The sequence below is a fragment of the Pseudophryne corroboree genome, chromosome 9, assembly GCF_028390025.1.
Source record: "Pseudophryne corroboree isolate aPseCor3 chromosome 9, aPseCor3.hap2, whole genome shotgun sequence".
NCBI lineage: Eukaryota > Metazoa > Chordata > Amphibia > Anura > Myobatrachidae > Pseudophryne > Pseudophryne corroboree.
The window spans coordinates 460438059-460461194 of NC_086452.1; the positions used below are offsets into that span (position 1 = coordinate 460438059).

General features: G+C 49.6%; 1 protein-coding gene and 1 long non-coding RNA gene across 2 annotated transcripts in view; one reads left to right on the plus strand and one right to left on the minus strand.

Annotated features, from left to right (window-relative positions):
- Window positions 1–21891, minus strand: EFCAB12 (EF-hand calcium binding domain 12). The gene is made up of 9 exons (XM_063941276.1): window positions 21820–21891; window positions 19615–20234; window positions 18895–19110; window positions 11651–11810; window positions 9771–10033; window positions 8981–9194; window positions 5998–6268; window positions 2515–2640; window positions 1–1665 (listed from the first exon to the last, which is right to left on the minus strand). The coding sequence occupies exons 2-9, from the start codon at window positions 20074–20076 to the stop codon at window positions 1506–1508; spliced, it is 1872 nt and encodes a 623-aa protein (XP_063797346.1). The 5' UTR covers window positions 20077–20234; window positions 21820–21891; the 3' UTR covers window positions 1–1505.
- LOC134958579 (uncharacterized) overlaps window positions 13367–23136 on the plus strand; it is an 18214-nt gene continuing 8444 nt past the window's right edge. Inside the window, exon 1 of the long non-coding RNA XR_010187068.1 lies at window positions 13367–13852. This is a non-coding gene — a long non-coding RNA (uncharacterized LOC134958579). The remainder of the gene's footprint in view (window positions 13853–23136) is intronic.

The following is a 23136-nucleotide window of genomic DNA, read 5'->3' on the forward strand; positions in this document are numbered from 1 at the left end:
TGGTGAATATGTGGTATTTAATTATACAAGTAAAAATGAAAAAACTACAATAATAGTATACAGACCAATAATATTATAAATAACACCGGCTGGTAATATTACACATACAAATTTATTCACATATAAAAAAACATTACAATATTATTATTAACACTCCTGCAAGGAACTGAATTTTCAGACGTATGTGTGCACACTATCAAAGCTAATTACCCCAATCCCGCAGACAGGGGCACGAGTCCAGATGTCACTGGGCCTAATTCTGAGTTGATCGCAGCATCAAATTTGTTAGCAGTTGGGCAAAACCATGTGCACTGCAGGAGGGGCAGATATAACATGTGCAGAGAGAGTAAGATTTGGGTGGGGCGTGTTCAAACTGAAATCTAAATTGCAGTGTAAAAATAAAGCAGCCAGTATTTACTCTGCACAGAAACAAAATCACCCACCCAAATCTAACTCTCTCTGCAAATGTGGTTTTGCCCAATTGCTAACAAACTTGCTGCTGCGATCAACTCAGAATTACCCCCAATGTTTGTTAGTAGTCACGCAGAAAGTATTTGTTTTATTCTGAAGCCAAGCGGCCAAGTTTTAACGCTAAGATAGCAGCAATCCAGTGACGCAATATGGATAGTAGAAAAAAAAGCTTCCTTCTATAAAGTAGCATCATTCACAGGTGTTAAACCACATTGCCATTATTAGGTGCAAAAGACCAGCATATGTTACCTGCTTCAGTTGTTTATCTTGACCAGGAAAATGATTTTTTTTGTGGGCCAAAATGCCTTTTTGAGTATACTTGCATACCCTCCCGGAGCGGCCTAGAGGCTCCCGAAAATCGGGTGGCGCTTCCGCCCCCCGGATAGGTGGGCAAGTATCCCGCTTTCCCTGTCAACCCCCCAAACCCCTACTCGGCAGTCCAAGGGGGACCCGAAGACGCAATTCTCGCTGATGTGCATCATCGTTGACCCCCTGCTTTTTTGGAACTGTATAGCAGGAGGTGAAGTCACGATGACAGAATCATGATGCCACGCCTCCCGGACAAGCCACCAGCCACACACCCCGGAAGAGAGGGTAGCAAAGTAGGAAAGTATGCTTTTAGAGGCAGGTATATTGCCCTATATGCTCCTAGAGACACTCACATATAAAGCAGCAGTCTTCTCTCCTGGCTGTTAGTACATTCCAACAGTTACAGCCTTATTGGGAGTGTCAGTGCTGTAGGCCTTAGTCAGAATTCCAAACGTAAAGTGGCAAACACCAGCTGGAGCAATGTATAATGAAGTGCTTACGCGTTTCTCCACCTGTATACCGATCGGCGGCTTCCTCACAGGTGACCTCATCACATCTGTTATTTAATAACTAATACCCAACCTGCACTATAAACAATTGTGCAATTTGCATTTCGTTGTCAAAATTGTTTGATGTTGACAATAAACTCGTATCGTATGATGCAGGTAACAAATGTAACTTCAGATTTGATTACATTTAGACAACACCAACGTTTCAGAGAGGTCTTAGCCTCTGCGATTGGTTTGGCTCCTTGTCAGTAACGGGTTTGTGTCTTTCTCAGCAGCTTTCGGCAGATAGATGCGAAGCTTCTCCGCAAGGTGTCCTGGCCAGAACGCGTTGTCATCCGATGTAAAGAAACTGTGAGGGAACCGCCGCTTCAGGTTTCTAAAAATGATAAAGAAAAATAGGGGGATAATATCATTATATACTTCACGTATTCAGCTGTTTTGAGAACAGTGTTTAGTAAATAAACCGCAGTGGAATGTGGAACGAGGCCTAGCTGGTAACGGACGGGGCCTCTTTCTTTAGTACATAAAGGCTCAGGGTGATAGGGAGGCTTGCATAGGGAGGCTCACTTGATGCTAATTATAGTCTATAAATTATTTACAAATTTACATCCAGTTGCTTTTTGGAATCCAAGTAATTGTTCCCTTCCACGAATGACACAGTAACTGTGTCCACTGACATATTTATTGGAAAGACCACCCCACGTCTCTAGTCGCTGACCAAATGCCTCAGTGATGTCACCAGTTCCCAGAGAAGCTATAGGGCGACTGACTGACATGGGTTCCCGTCAGCAACAGGACAAATGAACATTCCGCACTTGTTATGTCAGAGCTCTATAAACCCTTCACTCCCGTTTCATGATCTGCTGCGTGTTATCGATCTCGTGTATGGTGTCCATGCAATGCAAAACATCTGGTGTCTATATGAAAAGTAAATTCATTCTGTCCCTATTTGAGGGTAAGGTCCCCCTCTGTTCCACGGGTGGACCCGTTTTGCCTTAGCTTACAGGAAGTTGGGAGGTATGACATCACCATGGTGACTCAGTTACCAGGAGCAACAGAAGGGACCCAGAAGGGTGTTTGCTTCAGTCTACTATTTACGAAGTACTGGACGCGCTCCCTTTTTTAATGGCGCAAAGCTGGTATATCTTGGCTAGTGGCTTTGCTGAATGACAGTAACGGATCAGACTTTGTACAAAGATTCCGGACTCCTTTGTCTTCAACTCACCCAATCATTCCCTGAAACTGCTCATACGTGGTCCAGCATCTCAGAGTTTCTCTCTTGACTCTTTTCTTGCCCCTCACTTTGGTCCTGACCCATCTGACGTAGGTTTCTGGGGGATACGGGCCGTCGCTAAGAAATAAAAAAACAATATGGAGGAAGTATTGATTGACAAGGAGATGCGTAACATAAAACCTTTAAGCAAAACTTCCATGCAAGGACGTCTGACATGCTGCTGCCATTTGGGGGCAGAAAAGGGGCGGGCACGGCCAGCGTTCCAGAACACGGGGGAGTGCCGAGGCCCTCGGCTGTGTGAAGACACCGGACATCTTGAGTGACCCGAGGGTTACTGAGATGACTGATGTTCACGCACAGTGATCTGATGCTGCATCACACAAGACTCCTCCTGCTGCATTAGCATATTTTAGCGCAGCTGCTGCGTACAAAGACTCAGCAGCTAGGTGTACTGCATCCATCTCTGAACCTGACCCATATATCACTCAGGGTACCTGTCCCTCCCAGAGCCTATGGGCTTACGGTTACCTGAGCTGGGAGCATGCCCGGAGCCCCGAAAGGGCTTCATTGCGCTCGCCCCTCTGCCGGCATTCTAGCGTCCGGGATCCTGGCGTCGGTATGCTGACCGCCGGGATCCCTGCCGCTGGCATCACATACCCAACGCGCTCTACCGATAACTTTCAAATTGCAAATACATTGGGGAATTCCTGGGGACACTTTGTATGAAACCAGGATATAATTGGAGGATCATCTGGTTGTCATCAAAGAGAACACGCATGCCGACATTAGAAAATGAATCTAATGTCTGCCCTTCTGTTCGCCTTTAGGTCGCTATACTCCGACCATTTCCATATTGACCTTTTGAATCTGTCGACCTTAATCACTATCGACCATTCATCTGTCGACCTTCTGGCCCTGTCTATCTTCTGCGTATTGACCATGCCGTGTTGACCTATTTGTTGTCGACCTAAACATCTATTAATCCACCCCCTGTATAGTTTGTTCACGCTTGGGTTGCACACGGGGCCCTTACAGAATGTTGCTATGGGGACCACAAATGTCTAGTTACACCCCTGATAACTAGTGATGTGCACCGGACATTTTTCGGGTTTTGTGTTTTGGTTTTAGGTTCGGTTCCGTGGCCGTGTTTTGGATTCGGACGCGTTTTGGCAAAACCTCACCGAAATTGTTTTTGTCGGATTCGGGTGTGTTTTGGATTCGGGTGTTTTTTTCAAAAAACCCTAAAAAACAGCTTAAATCATAGAATTTGGGGGTCATTTTGATCCCATAGTATTATCAACTAGCCATGAACATAGGCCAGGGCCTCAGCCGTTCCTTGCCACTCCGTGTCGTAAATGGCATATTGGCAAGTTTACGCTTCTCATCAGACGCTTTCAATTTTGATTTTTGGGTCATTTTACTGAACTTTTGTTTTTTGGATTTTACATGCTCTCTACTATGACATTGGGCATCGGCCTTGGCAGACGACGTTGATGGCATTTCATCGTCTCGGCCATGACTAGTGGCAGCAGCTTCAGCACGAGGTGGAAGTGGATCTTGATCTTTCCCTATTTTAACCTCCACATTTTTGTTCTCCATTTTTTAATGTGTGGAATTATATGCCAGTATCAATAGCAATGGCCTACTACTATATATACTGCGCACAACTAAAATGCACCACAGGTATAGAATGTAGATGGATAGTATACTTAATGACGACACAGAGGTAGGTACAGCAGTGGCCTTCCGTACCGTACTGCTATATATACTGGTGGTCACTGTGTCAGCAAACTGCAAAACTAAAATGCACCACAGGTATAGAATGTAGATTTATAGTATACTTAATGACGACACAGAGGTAGGTACAGCAGTGGCCTTCCGTACCGTACTGCTATATATACTGGTGGTCACTGTGTCAGCAAACTGCAAAACTAAAATGCACCACAGGTATAGAATGTAGATGGATAGTATACTTAATGACGACACAGAGGTAGGTACAGGAGTGGCCTTCCGTAACGTACTGCTATATATACTGGTGGTCACTGTGTCAGCAAACTGCAAAACTAAAATGCACCACAGGTATAGAATTATAATGTAGATGGATAGTATACTTAATGGCGACACAGAGGTAGGTACAGCAGTGGCCTTCCGTACCGTACTGCTATATGTACTGGTGGTCACTGTGTCAGCAAACTGCAAAACTAAAATGCACCACAGGTATAGAATGTAGATGGATAGTATACTTAATGACGACACAGAGGTAGGTACAGCAGTGGCCTTCCGTACCGTACTGCTATATATACTGGTGGTCACTGTGTCAGCAAACTGCACAACTGAAATGCACCACAGGTATAGAATGTAGATGGATAGTATACTTAATGACGAGACAGAGGTAGGTACAGCAGTGGCCTTCCGTACCGTACTGATATATATACTGGTGGTCACTGTGTCAGCAAACTGCAAAACTAAAATGCACCACAGGTATAGAATGTAGATGGATAGTATACTTAATGACGACACAGAGGTAGGTAGAGCAGTGGCCTTCCGTACCGTACTGCTATATATACTGGTGGTCACTGTCAGCAAACTGCAAAACTAAAATGCACCACAGGTATAGAATCTAGATGGATAGTATACTTGACGACACAGAGGTAGGTAGAGCAGTGGCCTTCCGTACCGTACTGCTATATATACTGGTGGTCACTGGTCAGCAAAACTCTGCACTGTACTCCCCCTATATAATATACTGGTGGTCCCCAGTCCCCACAATAAAGCAGTGTGAGCACAGATATATACAGCACACTGAGCACAGATATGGAGCGTTTTTCAGGCAGAGAACGGATAAAACTGGTGGTCACTGGTCAGCAAAACTCTGCACTGTACTCCTCCTATATAATACAGCTGGTCCCCAGTCCCCACAATTAAGCAGTGTGAGCACAGATATATGCAGCACACTGAGCACAGATATGGAGCGTTTTTTTTCAGGCAGAGAACGGATAAAACTGGTGGTCACTGATCAGCAAAACTCTGCACTGTACTCCTCCTATATTAATATAAAGCTGCTCCCCAGTCCCCACAATGATATAAGCAAGCACAAATATTTGCATCAACTCAACAATGAATAAACGGAGAGGACGCCAGCCACGTCCTCTCCCTAACATTTCCAATGCACGAGTGAAAATGGCGGCGACGCGCGGCTGCTTATATAGAATCCGAATCTCGCGAGAATCCGACAGCGGGATGATGACGTTCGGGCTCGGACCCGTGTAAAAAGGGTGAAGTTCGGGGGGGTTCGGTTTCCGAGAAACCGAACCCGCTCATCACTACTGATAACACATAAGATCCCGTAGTGGGAAGAGGTGTAGACTGCTTGCGCCATTTACAGATTATGTTATGGATGTGTGTCCCCTTAGCCATACAGCATAGTGCCGGCACCCTGGGTGTCACATGACCTGATCCAAGATGGCAGCTCACCCAGTCCCAGGAGATCTCTCCACTTGCATCTTCCCTGTCTCCTGGTGACCATTCGCTGATACGTTGCTTTCCCTCATGACTCTATCCTTGGGCCTCATTGCTGTCCCTGGCTGTCCAAGGGTCCATCTCCCGCTCTCCTGGGATTCACTGCCCGACACATGGCTTTTCCTCTTGAATTTATCCTTGGACACGGTCCCCGTTCCTGGCTGTCGCAGCGGCAGCTGCTGTCCTGGTCCACAAGTGATCAGTTTGTCCCCGGGATGTAATAACGCTGTTTATGGAGGCACAGACAATAAGGAGAGATTACAGTTTGTGTTACAGTATAACCCACATATTACCATGCTGACACAATCGTAGCGCCAGTGAGGGGGGGGTTCAGTGTCATTCCTAAAGGGTCTCTGCAGGAAATCAAGCCTGTGGTTACATAACAGGGCAGGTGTATTCAACAAGCAGCGCTCCAGCTTTTGTGGGACTACATATACGAGCATGCCCTGCAACCGTTGTGCTATAAGAGAATGGTAGAACGGTGGCAGGGCATGCTGGGACGTGTAGTTCCACAATAGCTGGGAGGCTGCATGTTGAATAGCCCTGTCAGACACAATATTGGTGCAGTTAAAGACCCCTGAGCCCCCTCCCTGGCATTTATACTACCCGGCTTAGACACCATGCCGATCCCCGACACTGTGCCCACATAGTCTGCCTGTCACCCCTCGTCTCTTGTCTGCGCCCCTTACGCCTGTCTCGCCTTGTCCCTACTAAGTGCTCCCCAACTTGCTGTGGCCCCTCATCTTTCATACGGGTCCCACACCCCCCTCCACTGAGGCAGGATTAGTAGATGCAGAAGAGTTTCTAGTTCTGAATTCTTTAAAAACTAATCTACACTTTTTTTTTTTAAATTAAATAAATTTTTATTGGATTTTATATTGATTTAACATTTAAACAGTGCCAAGGGCAATACAGAACAAAGATAAAAAAATAAAATAACACAAATAAAAAAAGGCAATAAAATCAACAACAGGCTTAGGTTGTACATAAAGAGCATAGCGGGACGTGCGGACACGGATCCCAGTCAAAGTCATATATCAATAGAGCATTGGTGACATAGCATTACTATATATTTTACACAGCGCATCACGTTGCTACGGTATTAACATTCATTTGAACCCGGCTGGCCGCGGGCCACACACCCCACAAACCTCCCACAGAAGGCACTCATAACAGTTAATTAAATAATTCTAGGGCTCAACAGTACTTATCTGTGAAATAGCGAGAACTCATCCACTTTCCCCATATAGCAATAAACTTTTTTTTCGCATTCCTGGCCAGAAATACAAATTTTTCATGTGTAACAGAGGTGTTAACCAGAGAAATCCAGGATTGTGGGGCCGGGGCTTCATTAGCCAACCACAGTCTGGCTATGCAAACCTTGGCCAAAGCACAGAGGTTCACAACATAGCGTCAACCGGGTGGATCCAGAACCTCCTCATCTATAGCCGCTAATACACAAGAGATAGGTGTAAGTACGGAAGAAGGGACACCCGTATCAACTATAGCACGCATAACCTCCTCCCAAAAAACCGACACCATGGGACATAGCCAGAGCATATGCCAAAAGTCTGCTCCCAGACTACCACACTTGGGACATTAACTAATCTACACTTTTAATTAATTTACAAACCTGAAAAGTCCAACTTTAGGTGGTCATTCCGAGTTGTTCGCTCGTTGCCTTTTTTTCGCAACGCAGCGATTAGGTGGAAAATGCGCATGCGCATGGTACGCAGCGCGCATGCGCATAGTAATTTAACACCTAATCGCTGCGTTGCGTTGTGATTGACAGGAAGTGGGTGTTTCTGGGTGGAAACTGGCTATTTTCCGGGAGTGTGCTGAAAAACGCAGGTGTGCCAGGTAAAAACGCAGGAGTGGCTGGAGAAACGGGGGAGTGGCTGGCCGAACGCAGGGCGTGTTTGTGACTTCAAAGCAGGAACTAAACGGACTGAGGTGATCGCAGTCTAGGAGTAGGTCTGGAGCTACTCAGAAACTGCAAGGAATTATTTATTTGCAGTTCTGCTAATCTTTCGTTCGCTATTCTGCTAAGCTAAGATACACCCCCAGAGGGCGGCGGCCTAGCGTGTGCAATGCTGCTAAAAGCAGCTAGCGAGCGAACAACTCGGAATGACCACCTTAGTTCACAGCTAATTGGATCTGTGAAGTTATTTTTGCCTCAATTAAATTACTTCTGTACATATGGCCGGCACCAGAGATGGATGCACTGTTGCACACAATGGAGCGACGTTTTGCTACTGCGCATAAGCTGCATTGGTTGTGACAGCGGTCAGAATAAGATGTGTTCGCAAAGTGACTGACAGGCAGGAGGTGTTTGTGGGCAGTAACAGGGTTTGAAAGCGCAAACCAACCGTTTCGGAGGCGTGTCACAGCTTTCAACCCGGCACGCAGTAAAAATGGCTCTGATGTCTTATTTGCGACGCTCAGGCTGCGCGACCACAGGGTTATTCAAAGTCAATGACTTACCGATGTGCGTCTGAAGTCTGCGTGTTTGCGCACAAGCGGCGGATCGGAGACTAGTCTCAATATAGATTCCAACTGCGACACCGGCGTATTTCCGCACAACCGCTGCGCACGGGATCGCAACTGCTGTGCCACTTGTGACCGTCTCTGAACCAGGATCATAGAGTACAACGAATGATTCCATGGAGACTATAATATTTTAGTGTTTGTTTGGCTTAGAGGGAAACAGTGACGCTCTCCCAGATTTGCGCAATACATTATGCAGCGTTCCCAGTTATACTACAGACTATAGAGTCACTACTCTATACATTTCATCCTCCCCTCAGCTCCAATCAGATAAAGCGTCCCATCCCCCATTTAGCCCCCTCTCAGCCTTCGCTGCCTACAGGTGAATTGATCCCTGGTCCCAGGAAAGTACTCAGTCTCTAGAACGCAGGTAGTAAAAGTGATTCCTCACCTCCTTCTAGCAGCTGCTCGGTGAGCGGAACCTCGTGGGCCTGACACAGCCCCAGGATCTTGTAGTACTGCTGCAGCCCTTGTCTCCGGAACTGTTCCACCAGCTCTGCCGTCTCCCCTCCCAGTGTAGAAGGCAGAGAGTGGGCATCCACGGCAGCATCGCCTGTGCGCACCAAACGGCACTGCTCTAACCAGTCCAGGAGCCGAGTGTTACTCTGCGGGAACGGAAGACAAGGTGAATACCGAACGCTTTCACCATTTCACCTAGTAGAGTGCAGGGGCCAAATGTAATAGAGGGGCAGATTTATTAAACCTGGTGAAGTGATAAAGTGGAAGGTGATAACGCACCAGCCAATCAGCTCATAACTGTCATTTTTCAAACCTAGCCTGTAACATGTAAGTTAGGAGCTGATTGGCTGGTGCGTTATCACCTTCCACTGTATCACTTCACCAGGCTTAATAAATCTGGCCCAGAGTGAGAGTTTCAGAAAGTGAGAGATTTGGAAAGGTTTTGCAGTTTTTTTTTTAAAGTGGCAATCATTTACACAGCAAGATCAACCTGGTTTTGCTGTGTAAATGATTGCCACTTTAAAAAAACCTGAAAAACCTTACCAAATCTCTCACTTTTTGAAACTCTCACTCTATTACATTTGGCTCCAGCTGTAATAGCCCCTGATAGTGATGGTGGTTGCTCTTCTACGAAGTATAAATCTCTGACAAAGGATGCTGAGACTTGTAGTTCAGTGACAATGGGAGTGTCAGCCATGTCTTTCACTCTTTGGTGTCCTCACCTTTACTCTGCGCTTCCTCTCTCTATAGTTCTTCCCGATGTCCTCCATGTCCTCATAGCTGAGGGGTCTCCTCTCCTCCAGACTGACCGGGGGCACCTGCAGATACTGTGACCCGCTCCCCCCGCTTTGCACACTGCGGACCGGGCGAGATTCTGTTTTTGCGCTTCCTAAGCCATCCGGCATCCCAGAGAGCGTGGCCGCGGGCTGAGAATCGTCTCCCTCAGTGTCGTGGTCGCTGGGAGGCTGGAAACACCTTGCTGTGGCTACAAGGACAGGAGAGACATATGATCAACATGGCAATGGTCACCGGGGACACAAATCACGCAGCGTCGCGGCTCACGTTACACCTCAATAGCATTCACCCTCTCTTGTAATGAAGAGGCAATCTGGTCCCAGGGCCTAATTCAGACCTGATCGCTGCTGTACGTTTTTGCAGCGGTCTGCGATCAGATAGTCGCCGCCCATAGAGAGCGAAAACCCGCCCCGTGCAAGTGTGCGAATGCATGCGTACGCCGTGCTAAAACTTCACCAGACAGCGGACATCTGCAAATCCGTTCACACCTCACTCGCCATGGAATGATTTTTCCAGTCTGTGTAGTGTGTGCGTAGCCCAGGACTTTCTCCTACAGTGCCATACAAACAGGCTGATCGGGGCCGGAGCTGACGTCACACACCCGGCCTGAAAACACTTGGGAGCGCCTGCATTTTTTCTGACACCCCCCCAAACGCCTTCTTCCTGTCAATCACCTTGCGTATGCCTGGCGATCATAGGCGTGCGCAGCACATTTTATTAGGGGGTGCACCGTTGGAGGGGCGTATCTAGCACCATCTATTGACGGTCAACGCAATATAAAATATCCACCCTTGTACCAATCCTAATAAAGCAGATACATTGTCAGATGTTGTGGTGTGCACCAATCAAACACCCCTGATGGCACTCACTGCAATTACAGTGCTCCTCCTCAGCCTGGTCTGGCTCCCCCTCTCTTTCCCTTGCAAGCAGCGGCAGCTTACTTACAAGTCAGTCACTCACTGACACTGACAGTCGCAGACTAGTACTGCTGCTGCTGGAAAAACAAGGGACGTGTCAATGCTGCTGCCAGCCCCCTGCCAGTATTGAATTTGTCTTCCTAGGAGGAACGCTGGCTGCGTGCTGATCTTCATCAGTGGCTGGCGTTGGCATAGCATAGAAGGAGGTAGGTGGGCGTGTGGTGGGTGTGACAGGTGGGCGTGCGAGCAGCATGATGTAATCACATCACATTGTGCTGTTTTTATACATGGAGGTGGAGCCGGGAGTTTGAAAGCCGGTGGCAGTGGCACCCTTGATGAACCCAGGCGTCCGGTCAGTAATGCAGTCCTGACACGGTGCAGCGCAGAGGGGACAGTAATCAGCCTGCTCTGCGATCGCTGCATCAGGCATGTGAGATCAGGGTGCCAGACATTAGGGGGTGCCTGTGCGCACCAGGCAAGCCCCTGCGCACACCTATGCTGGCGATCAAAATTTTTGCACCATTCGGACGCTGTTTGGGCTCGCGCCTACGCACTGCGGTGCATACGCATGAGCAGTCATTCCATAATCAGCCGCTGTGCGATTTCGCCCAACAGTGATCAGGTCTGAATTAGGCCCTCTGTACCCAGAAGGCAAGACATTACCATCAGGTATAATGGTCGTTGCCATGGACACTGCAACTATGGCCACCCCATATTATCGCTTTCCACCCACTTCATTGAAGACATATATTACTAAATACCACATACACAGCCATGATGAGTCCTCCTGGACACTGCACAGAAAACCAATATCTGGCCAGATATAAGACCATGGGTAACTATTCCATACAGGAAGTGAGGATGTGTAGGAGATGGCCGTGTAAGTCTACCTGGGCTGACGGCTACTCCATTCCTACGTTCTTCCATGTTCTTCTTCCTCCAGGAACGACGCCCCGCAGACAGCTCCTTGTAGTTGATCTGATTTGGCTGCTTGCCGCTGAGAGAGATGACCAGGTCGTCAAACTGTACGTCACTGATGGGAATATTAGCCTAGGAAAGAGCAGGGTTAGCGTCAGGGGCAAAGCCAGAACTTTGTGGGCCCCATAGCAACATTCTGAAGGGGCCCCCGTCACAATGCCTCTAGAGCAGAGGTTCTCAAACTCGGTCCTCAGGACCCCACACAGTGCATGTTTTGCAGGTAACCCAGCAGGTGCACAGGTGTATTAATTACTCACTGACACATTTTAAAAGGTCCACAGGTGAGCTAATTATTTCACTTGTGATTCTGTGAGGAGACCTGCAAAACATGTACTGTGTGGGGTCCTGAGGACCGAGTTTGAGAACCTCTGCTCTAGAGAGACACTTCTCTGCAGTAGTTGTTAATGTTATGCCCTATAATAGGGCCCTAGTGCATTTTCTGAACCACAATAGAGCCTTATTTAATGTAATGCCCCATAGTAGTGCCCTAGTTTATTTTATGAATCATAGTAGTGCTTAAGGTCACCCTACGTCACATTTCAGAGCTGCCAGTACACATTATGCCGCACAGTACCCCCAAGTCACATTATAATATATAGTGCTCCCCATTCATATTGTGCCTCATTACAGTGCCCAGGTTCATATTATATAACATTATAATGCACTCCAGTTCATTTTATACCACACTACAATGAGCAGGTCCAGGGGCATACCTAGATATATTGCAGGCCCCAAGGAAAAAGTTTGAAAGGACCCCTACGTATCACCCAATGGCGAAAAATGTATATAACATATGTAACTGTGACAGGGAAGGTGGCCCCTCTCAGCTCTGGGCCCCATAACAGCTGCACTCCCTGCACCTATGGTAGCTACACCCTGTATATAACACATGTAACTGTGACAGGGAAGGTGGCCCCTCTCAGCTCTGGGCCCCATAACAGCTGCACTCCCTGCGCCTATGGTAGCTCCACCCTGTATATAACACATGTAACTGTGACAGGGAAGGTGGTCCCTCTCAGCTCTGGGCCCCATAGCAGCTGCACTCCCTGCACCTATGGTAGCTCCACCCTGTATATAACACATGTAACTGTGACAGGGAAGGTGGCCCCTCTCAGCTCTGGACCCCATAGCAGCTGCACTCCCTGCACCTATGGTAGCATCACCCTCTATATAACACATGTAACTGTGACAGGGAAGGTGACCCCTCTCAGCTCTGGCCCCATAGCAGCTGTACTCCCTGCACCTATGGTAGCTACACCCTGTATATAACACATGTAACTGTGACAGGGAAGGTGACCCCTCTCAACTCTGGCCCTATAGCAGCTGCACTTCCTGCACCTATGGTAACTACACCCCTGTATATAACACATGTAACTGTGACAGGGAAGGTGGCCCCTCTCAGCTCTGGGCCCCATAGTAGCTGTACTCCCTGCACCCAGGGCCGGATTAACAATGGGGCGGATGGAGCTGCAGCTCCAGGCCCCCCATTGAAAATAGGCCCACAGGGTCTCTTCAATGCAGCCAGCCAGTGCTGACAGGAGAAAATACTTTTCTCCTGTCATCACACTGATCACTCAGCAACAGGAAAATGCCTTCATCCCGGCCAAAGCTCCCCCTATCACCTCCGAACCTCCCGCGCCCCGCAGCTGTGCACAGCCAGTCCCCTCCCCTGGGTTGCCTAACAAACTTGCCTGAAGCCCTGCACTGAAAGCAAGGCAGATCAGATTCAGACCCCGCGACGTGATAAGCTCCGCCCACAACGGCAATAAGCTCCGCCTCCTGGGTAGCCTGCAGCCGTGTTTTCTCACATTGCCTGAAGCTCTGTCCCCATGCTATCTAAACACTCTGCCCCTCGGCTGCTCCACTCCTTTTACATTGAGGCTGGAGCCACCCCTGCCTTCCCCTGGGAAGCCAGAAGCCCCGCCCAATGCCTGATTAGCTCCGCCCCCTGGAAGTTAGCAATGTGTCCCCTTGAGTATATCAGAACTACAACTTAGTGCTGCTCCTTCAGCTGTTGTCAGTCCTGGTCCTTCTACTTCTCTGTTGCTGCATACAGTTGTGTGGACTTGGAGAAGTATTCTGCAGCTGTTATCTGTCACTGGCTACAGAGCGAGGTACCTAATTACAATATTTAGTACTGGGCACTATAGAGGCATGGTTAGAGGCAGAGGCATAACAAGGGCAGGGCGAGCAGGGCCCGTGACAGACTCAGCAGAGGGAGGGCAGCACCGCCGGCCAGAGCAGTGTATATATGGCGGAGTGGAATGCTGCAGGCTGTTTGTTTACATAATGTATTACTGTGTGTACTCCGCCACCCAGTGCTCACGAGCATCCGGGGTTGCCTGTGGGGTATGGATAGATGCCACTGAACTAATGGGAGTAGGGCTTTTCATAAGGAGGCAGGATGTAGCCCCCTCCCGGCCAGTAGAAGCCAGGTGGGGCTGAATTCAAGTAGCGGAACTTCGGAGACAGCGTATTGGGTGGGCACTCAGACACCAGGGAAGTTGCATACTAGTGTCTGCATAGTGGACGTGGGCTGGTGCCAGATTGGGGTTTAATGGGTAGTGGCTTGACATACGCTCCATACTTGCACAGTACAGTGGTGCAGGAAGGTAGCGCAGTACGGTCGTGCAGGAAGGTAGTGCAGTGCCAGCGGCCGGGCTCCCGGCGACCAGCATACCGGCGCCGGAAGCCCGACCGCCGGCATACCGACAGCGTGGCAAGCGCAAATGAGCCCCTTGCGGGCTCGCTGCGCTCGCCACGCTGCGGGCACGGTGGCTATCTATTCTCCCTCCAGGGGGCTCGTGGACCCCCACGAGGGAGAAAAAGTGTCAGTATGCCAGCTGTCGGGATTCCGGCGCCGGTATACTGTGTGCCGGGATCCCAACAGTCGGCAACCTGAAGACCACCCGCGCAGTACGGTGGTGCAGGAAGGTAGCGCAGTACGGTGGTGCAGGAAGGTAGCGCAGTACGGTGGTGCAGGAAGGTAGCGCAGTACGGTGGTGCAGGAAGGTAGCGCAGTACTTTGGTGCAGGAAGGTAGAGCAGCACGGTGGTGCAGGAAGGTAGCGCAGTACTTTGGTGCAGGAAGGTAGCGCAGTACAGTGGTGCAGGAAGGTAGCGCAGTACGGTGGTGCAGGAAGGTAGCGCAGTACGGTAGTGCAGGAAGGTAGCGCAGTACGGTGGTGCAGGAAGGTAGCGCAGTACGGTGGTGCAGGAAGGTAGCGCAGTACGGTGGTGCAGGAAGGTAGCGCAGTACGGTAGTGCAGGAAGGTAGCGCAGTACGGTGGTGCAGGAAGGTAGCGCAGTACGGTGGTGCAGGAAGGTAGCGCAGTACGGTGGTGCAGGAAGGTAGCGCAGTACGGTGGTGCAGGAAGGTAGCGCAGTATGTTGGTGCAGGAAGGTAGCGCAGTACGGTGGTGCAGGAAGGTAGAGCAGCACGGTGGTGCAGGAAGGTAGCGCAGTGTGGTGGTGTGGGATGGTAGCGCAGTAATGTGATGTGGGAAGGTAGTGCAGTAATGTGGTGTGGAAAGGTAGTGCAGTGTGGTGGTGTGGGAAGGTAGCGCAGTAATGTGGTGTGGGAAGATAACGCAGTGTGGTGGTGTGGGAAGGTAGCGCAGTGTGGTGGTGTGGGAAGGTAGCGCAGTGTGGTGGTGTGGGAAGGTAGCGCAGTGTGGTGGTGTGGGAAGGTAATGCAGTGTGGTGGTGTGGGAAGGTAGCGCAGTGTGGTGGTGTGGGAAGGTAGCGCAGTGTGGTGGTGTGGGAAGGTAGCGCAGTGTGGTGGTGTGGGAAGGTAGCGCAGTGTGGTGGTGTGGGAAGGTAGCGCAGTGTGGTGGTGTGGGAAGGTAGCGCAAAGTGGTGGTGTGGGAAGGTAGCGCAGTAATGTGATGTGGGAAGATAACGCAGTGTGGTGGTGTGGGAAGGTAGTGCAGTGTGGTGGTGTGGGAAGGTAATGCAGTGTGGTGGTGTGGGAAGGTAATGCAGTGTGGTGGTGTGGGAAGGTAGCGCAGTGTGGTGGTGTGGGAAGGTAGCGCAGTGTGGTGGTGTGGGAAGGTAGTGCAGTAATGTGGTGTGGGAAGGTAGAGCAGTACGGTGGTGTGGGAAGGTAGCGCAGGTTTGGTGGTAAGGTAGAGTAGTACGGTGGTGTAGGAAGATAGCGCAGTACGGTGGGATGGTAAGGTTGCGCAGTAATCTGGAGTGGGGAGGTAGTGCAATACGGTGGTGTGGGAAGATTCTTAAATAGTGCAGCAAATTCCGTTGCGCTTTACAATTGTAGCGCAGTACGGTGGTTTAGGAAGGTAGGGCAGTATGGTGGTGTGGGAAAGTAGTGCAGTAATCTGGTGAGGGAAGGTAGCACAGTAATGGTGGGAATGTAGCGCAGTAATGTGGTGTGGGAAGGTAGTGCAGTGTGGTGGTGTGGGAAGGTAATGCAGTGTGGTGGTGTGGGAAGGTAATGCAGTGTGGTGGTGTGGGAAGGTAGCGCAGTGTGGTGGTGTGGGAAGGTAGCGCAGTGTGGTGGTGTGGGAAGGTAATGCAGTGTGGTGGTGTGGGAAGGTAATGCAGTGTGGTGGTGTGGGAAGGTAGCGCAGTGTGGTGGTGTGGGAAGGTAGCGCAGTGTGGTGGTGTGGGAAGGTAGTGCAGTAATGTGGTGTGGGAAGGTAGAGCAGTACGGTGGTGTGGGAAGGTAGCGCAGGTTTGGTGGTAAGGTAGAGTAGTACGGTGGTGTAGGAAGATAGCGCAGTACGGTGGGATGGTAAGGTTGCGCAGTAATCTGGAGTGGGGAGGTAGTGCAATACGGTGGTGTGGGAAGATTCTTAAATAGTGCAGCAAATTCCGTTGCGCTTTACAATTGTAGCGCAGTACGGTGGTTTAGGAAGGTAGCGCAGTATGGTGGTGTGGGAAAGTAGTGCAGTAATCTGGTGAGGGAAGGTAGCACGGTAATGGTGGGAATGTAGCGCAGTAATGTGGTGTGGGAAAGTAGTGCAGTAACTGCTGAGGGAAGGTAGCACAGTAATGGTGGGAATGTAGCGCAGTAATGTGGTGTGGGAAAGTAGTGCAGTAATCTGGTGAGGGAAGGTAGCACAGTAATGGTGGGAATGTAGCGCAGTAATGTGGTGTGGGAAAGTAGTGCAGTAACTGCTGAGGGAAGGTAGCATAGTAATGGTGGGAAGGTAGCGCAGTAATGTGGTGTGGGAAAGTAGTGCAGTAATCTGGTGAGGGAAGGTAGCACAGTAATGGTGGGAATGTAGCGCAGTAATGTGGTGTGGGAAAGTAGTGCGGTAACTGCTGAGGGAAGGTAGCACAGTAATGGTGGGAAGGTAGCGCAGTAATGTGGTGTGGGAAAGTAGTGCAGTAACTGCTGAGGGAAGGTAGCACAGTAATGGTGGGAAGGTAGCGCAGTAATGTGGTGTGGGAAAGTAGTGCAGTAATCTGGTGAGGGAAGGTAGCACAGTAATGGTGGGAAGGATGCGCAGTAATGTGGTGTGGGAAAGTGGTGCAGTAATCTGGTGAGGGAAGGTAGCGCAGTAATGTGGTGTGGGAAAGTAGTGCAGTAACTGCTGAGGGAAGGTAGCACAGTAATGGTGGGAAGGTAGCGCAGTAATGTGGTGTGGGAAAGTAGTGCAGTAATCTGGTGAGGGAAGGTAGCACAGTAATGGTGGGAAGGTTGCGCAGTAATGTGGTGTGGGAAAGTAGTGCAGTAATCTGGTGAGGGAAGGTAGCACAGTAATGGTGGGAAGGTTGCGCAGTAATGTGGTGTTAGAAGGTAAAGGAGAGGTCTCCCAATTCCAACCCATCATAGTGAAATAGGGGGTCATTCCGAGTTGATCGCTAGCAGATTTCGGTCGCAGCACAGCGATCAGGCAAAAAATCGGCACATCTGCGCATGCGTATGCGGCGCAATGCGCACGCGCGTCGCACTATTACAACGAACGATGTAGTATCACACAAGGACTAGCGAAGCTTTTCAGTCGCACTGCTGGCCGCAGAGTGATTGACAGGAAGGGGGCGTTTCTGGGTGTCAACTGACCGTTTTCAGGGAGTGTGCGGAAAAACGCAGGCGTGCCAGGAAAAACGCAGGTGTGGCTGGGGAAACGGAGGCGTGGCTGGGCGAACGCAGGGCGTGTTTGTGACGTCAAAACAGGAACTGAATAGTCTGAAGTGATCGCAAGCGCTGAGTAGGTCTGGAGCTACTCTGAAACTGCACAAAATTATTTTGTAGCCGCTCTGCGATCCTTTCGTTCGCACTTCTGCTAAGCTAAGATACACTCCCAGTGGGCGGCGGCTTAGCATTTGCACGGCTGCTAAAAGCAGCTAGCGAGCGAACAACTCGGAATGACCCCTATAGTGTGGGGATGTAGTGCAGTGCGGGGATGTAGTGTAGGGAAGTAGCACAGTAATGTAATGTGGGGAGGTATTGCAGTGATACAGTATATCATCACACTCCCATATCCACGTGGGAAAACTTCTCTACGGCGCTGATCACACTACCTGCGACAGCACATAATAGGCCCTTTCTAAATCTCAGCTCCAGGCCTATGTAGACCTTAATCTGGCACTGCCTGCACCTATGGTAGCTACGCCCTGTATATAACACATGTAACTGTGACAGGGAAGGTGGCCCCTCTCAGCTCTGGGCCCCATAGTAGCTGCACTCCCTGCACCTATGGTAGCTACACCCTGTATATAACACATGTAACTGTGACAGGGAAGGTGGCCCCTCTCAGCTACAGGCCCCATAGCAGCCGCACTACCTGCACCTATGGTAGCTATACCCTGTATATAACACATGTAACTGTGACAGGGAAGGTGGCCCCTCTCAGCTCTGGGCCCCATAGCAGCTGCACTCCCTGCACCTATGGTAGCTACGCCCTTGGTTAGCGTTACACCCCAGCGGGCGGCGCAATAAGCACCACTACTCTCCAGGGCTGAATTCCAGAACTAAGAAGCCTATTACATGGGATGTACTGTATATCAATTCATTTATATATATATCATTTTATAATACAGCACCAGTGACACTGAATGCACTTTTCTATATGATAGGTGTATTGGAGTTTTTATAAGTACAGTATATATTTATCTACAAGTAATACATAAGAGAAAATAAGAACTTAGGAGACCACAGTACATCCCAGCCACCATTCCTAGAACGTCACCTCTTTTCTCACGGTCTTCAGGTCGTGGCTGGAGATTTGCTTCCTCTTGCTCTTGTCCGTCTGATTATAGATGTCCACTAGGCGCAGCCGGCGCTGATTCAGGTAACCTTCCAGGATAGCCAGGGCTCCCGGGCTAGGCTGCTGGATGGTGGGGGTGATTCCACGGGACTGTGTGCTCCTCGTCAAGGTGCGACCGCCTTCCTTAGGTTTATACACCTGGAAGCACAATACCTTAGTGATCTGGTAACAGGGAACATCTGGCTGAGGGATAGAATATATCACAAGTGTCTGGGAATAGTGGAGAGATGCTCTAGACTCTCTGTGTGTGTGTGTGTGTGTGCGCGTGCGTGCGCGCGTGTGTGTTTTCAGAAGTTGCTTGCTGGCCTTTACCATACTGAGTGTATCTGCCCCACATTCTTAATGACTGATCCGGGTAAATAACTAGACCAACCTGTGCTTTGCCATCCCCTGCCTGTTTATACCTCCCGATAATAAATAAGAATACAGCTCTTGTATAACAATAACTTGTTCTTAGCTCTCAGTATGTAATTAGGCTTTGCAAAACCAACATGGCAGCTCCCATTGAATAGTGGAGAAGATTGATTATAAAATACCCATATAACACTATTCAGGAGCTGAATGGACCGTTGTGTTTTGACATATAGGTAAAGTTCCACCTTAAGGAGCACTTTGGCTGGAGAATATGTTTGGAGAACCCACCGTTTCTTGAGTAGTTTGTAGAGACATTCGGCTTTTCAGATTCCTCTCCTCCATCCTATCCTGTACCCGTGTTTCTAGGTCTGTCAGGTCCGGTTTTCCACGCAGCCATTTTTCTACATCCCCCATACCGTCCACCTGGGTCCTGAACTTCTGTCTTTCCCGTATCCAGTCTGAAATGCTCTGACCGGTGTTACTGGCCTCTCCGATCTCTGCCACCGTATCTGATCCCCACTTAATGATGCTGCCGGAATCCACAAATGATGGTTCCGTGACCTCTGCTGTCCCGGATTGCAGTTTCTCCATGGGGGGAGCAATGATGCGCCGTGTCCGTGACTTTGGAGGTCCAAACGTCCTGCAGGCCGCCTTGAAGAAACGCGTCTGGGACAGATCTCGCTGCTTGTACCCCTTCAAGCGATTATCCATTGCTGGATGCAATTCCTGAAATGCGACTTCTGCAGCCATTATCACATTCAGTATAGTTCTACAAAGGCAAAGATCACTGGGCCAGCCCCCATGCGTTATATGCGCTGCGGCACAAAGGCAGTGGCGGCACAATATCTGCTACTTATTCCGCTGTTCCCATGGACGGTAGATCTCCAGAGCTCACAATACGGCTGATCCTGGAATAAAGACACATGTCAGAGGCTGTAAGTGTCCACAATCATTGATTCAGTAGCTTTGAGACACAAAATTACTGCAAAATTACTCTTATTTGATTCCCACGCACCAAGGATTTCACAGCTGCCATGAATAGGTACACACTGAATACTGACGTGAATTCAGGTCGGAAAATGGAGGCCTCCATGGTACATAGGCGATGGATACACTTAAAACCTCCTAAATATTGGGATTATGTTTATGATGCTGTGACAGACAGACACACTGGCCTGGTGTAGAGTTGTACACAACTGTGCCGCAAATCGCAAGCGCAAATTAGATTCACTAAAGAAACAGCAATTGCAACCATATGCAAAGCAGAGACTGTCTTAAGTGCGGGTCGGGTACAGTAGCAATATGCGCCTTGTGTACGCCAAGCACCCGTCGCAGGCAGTTACGTCCCAGTGCCCATGTCGTATACCACTTTTATATGTGTAACAACCGCATTTGCTATGGGGCATCAAACTTAAACAAGATCCACTGTGCAAACTGGCGCAGTACTCTCGCCGCATAGGGCCCACGTCTTAGGATATTTAAAAAATATAAACCAAAATCAAAGCATAAATAGACAGTGTCGGACTGGGGCATGAAGGGCCCACCGCGGGAATGCAGTGATAGGGGCCCATACTAGGGGGTGTGGCCAGCCTACAAAGGGGGTGTGGCCAGCTTCCACAGAGGCTTGAAATACACAATAGCCTTGTGCAGTGTAATGCAACGTATCTACCATGTATAATACAAGTGCACAGTCTGGAACCTGATCCCTAGAGGAAGGAGTGGGCCCCCAGGCAGTAGGGCCCACCGGTGGTTTCCCTTGTACCCCTGTGGGCCAGTCCGACCCTGTACATAGACAATGAATACATTGTTATAAAGTGACTTTAAAGATCCTCATTATGGAGAGCAACAAGAATCAGAGAGGAATTGTGTAACTGGAAGGTCATGCTGAAAATTGTAGTTCCACAACTGGCTGAGCCTGGTCTAGATACCGCTGCGCTCGGCACAGGTTACTATTCCCAATTGTCGTGCACGTGGATCGGAAAGTATGAAAAAGTAAAAAAAAATGAAAGAAAAAAATGTGAAAAACTCATGTCAATCTTTGCATGTGTCGACCTTTGCCATGTCGACCTAGCGACCATGCTGACATAATGACCACGTTGACCTAGTGCTTGTCGAACAATAGTGGTCGACCTATTGCGTGTTGACCGAAGTGTTGTCGACCCCAAGACCGGATACCAGTGTGTGACCCCTCTGCATTACTGATAACTGGCTGTCTATCACATTACTGCAGCGCTGGGCAATGTGTGGCACACCTGCTGCTGTCGAACTACATATCCCAGCATGCCCTGCCACAGCATTACACGGCATAACAGCAAAACTGCAACTGAGCATGCTGGGATGTGTAGTTCCACACATTGCATAGCCCTGCTGTGACAGATGAAACAACAGCTGTGTATAATAAAGTCTCCCTGCCTGACCATGTAGGAGCAGCTCCCCAGTATTGCTGTACAGGTACCGGGGGGCGCAGGAGCTCCCAGCCCCTCTCATACATACCTGTGCTCTCACATCCCTCCCTCCAGACTTGTTGTTACCAAGGTACCATGGCAACAGCCCGGCCCCAGGCTCTGATTGGTTTAGATGAACTGTAACTAAAACATGTCCCCGAGTGTCTGACAGTGAACTGACTCTGTCTCCATTTTCTAGTAGACCAAACCTGATTGAAAATAACTTATTGGGCTCAGGGAAAATGTCTCCTGTACTGGAGCCAGGTTGTTTACATACACAAGTACAGCATAAATGTCCCATGTCAGAATGTACAATGCAGATAGATATGACATGAGAGAGACATAGATCATACTTGCCTACCTGACCCTCTCCATGAGGGAGAAAATGCTCTGTTCCTGGACTTTCCTGGTAATGTATGATTGCCATCACCTGTGGTGAGCTAGGTAATTGATAAGAAAGGTGTTTCACCACAGGTGATGGCAATCATACATTACCAGGAAAGTCCAGGAACAGAGCATTTTCTCCCTCATGGAGAGGGTCAGGTAGGCAAGTATGACATACATATGAGAGAGAGAGATATGACAGATATGAGAGAGAGAGAGACATAGGGCCTAATTCAGACCTGATTGCTGCTGTGCGTTTTCGCACAGCAGCCGATCAGGTCTGGACCGTGCATGCGCCGGCGCCGCAGACAGCCGATGGCCATCTCAGCCCAGCGATCGCCTCTGCCTGATTGACAGGCAGAGGTGGTCGCTGGGCGGGAGGGGAGGGGACGGCCCGCCGCTTTGGGGGCGTGGTCCGGGCAATGCAGGCGTGCCCGGACCATGCGGCGGTTGACGTCACATGCAGCCACTGTGACCTGGACAACGACGGGTAGCTCCCTGCCAGCGCGCAGGAACTGCGCTGGCAGGGAGCTGCTCTTCAAGTACAAAAGCATCACCGCCATGCGATGCTTCTGTACCTGTGTGTGTGTGTGTGTGTGTGGGGGGGGGGGGGGGGGGTAGGGCCGACATTCGGGGCGGAGTAGCTCTGTGCTGGTTGTCCCCCCCGCATGTCAGCTACGATCAGATCTGAATTAAGCCCATAAATATGAGAGAGAGAGAGACAAAGAGAGAGAGACATTGGCCCTCATTCCGAGTTGTTCGCTCGCTAGCTGCTTTTAGCAGCATTGCACACGCTAAGCCTCCACCTACTGGGAGTGAATCTTAGCTTTGCAGAATTGTGAACGAAAGATTAGAAGAATTGCAAATAGAAATTTCATTGCAGTTTCTGAGTTCCTCGAGACTAAAGGGCCCTACACACTCGGCGATGCGCCGCCGAGGTGCCCGACGGCCGATACGGCCGACGAGCAACCCGGCGGCGGGG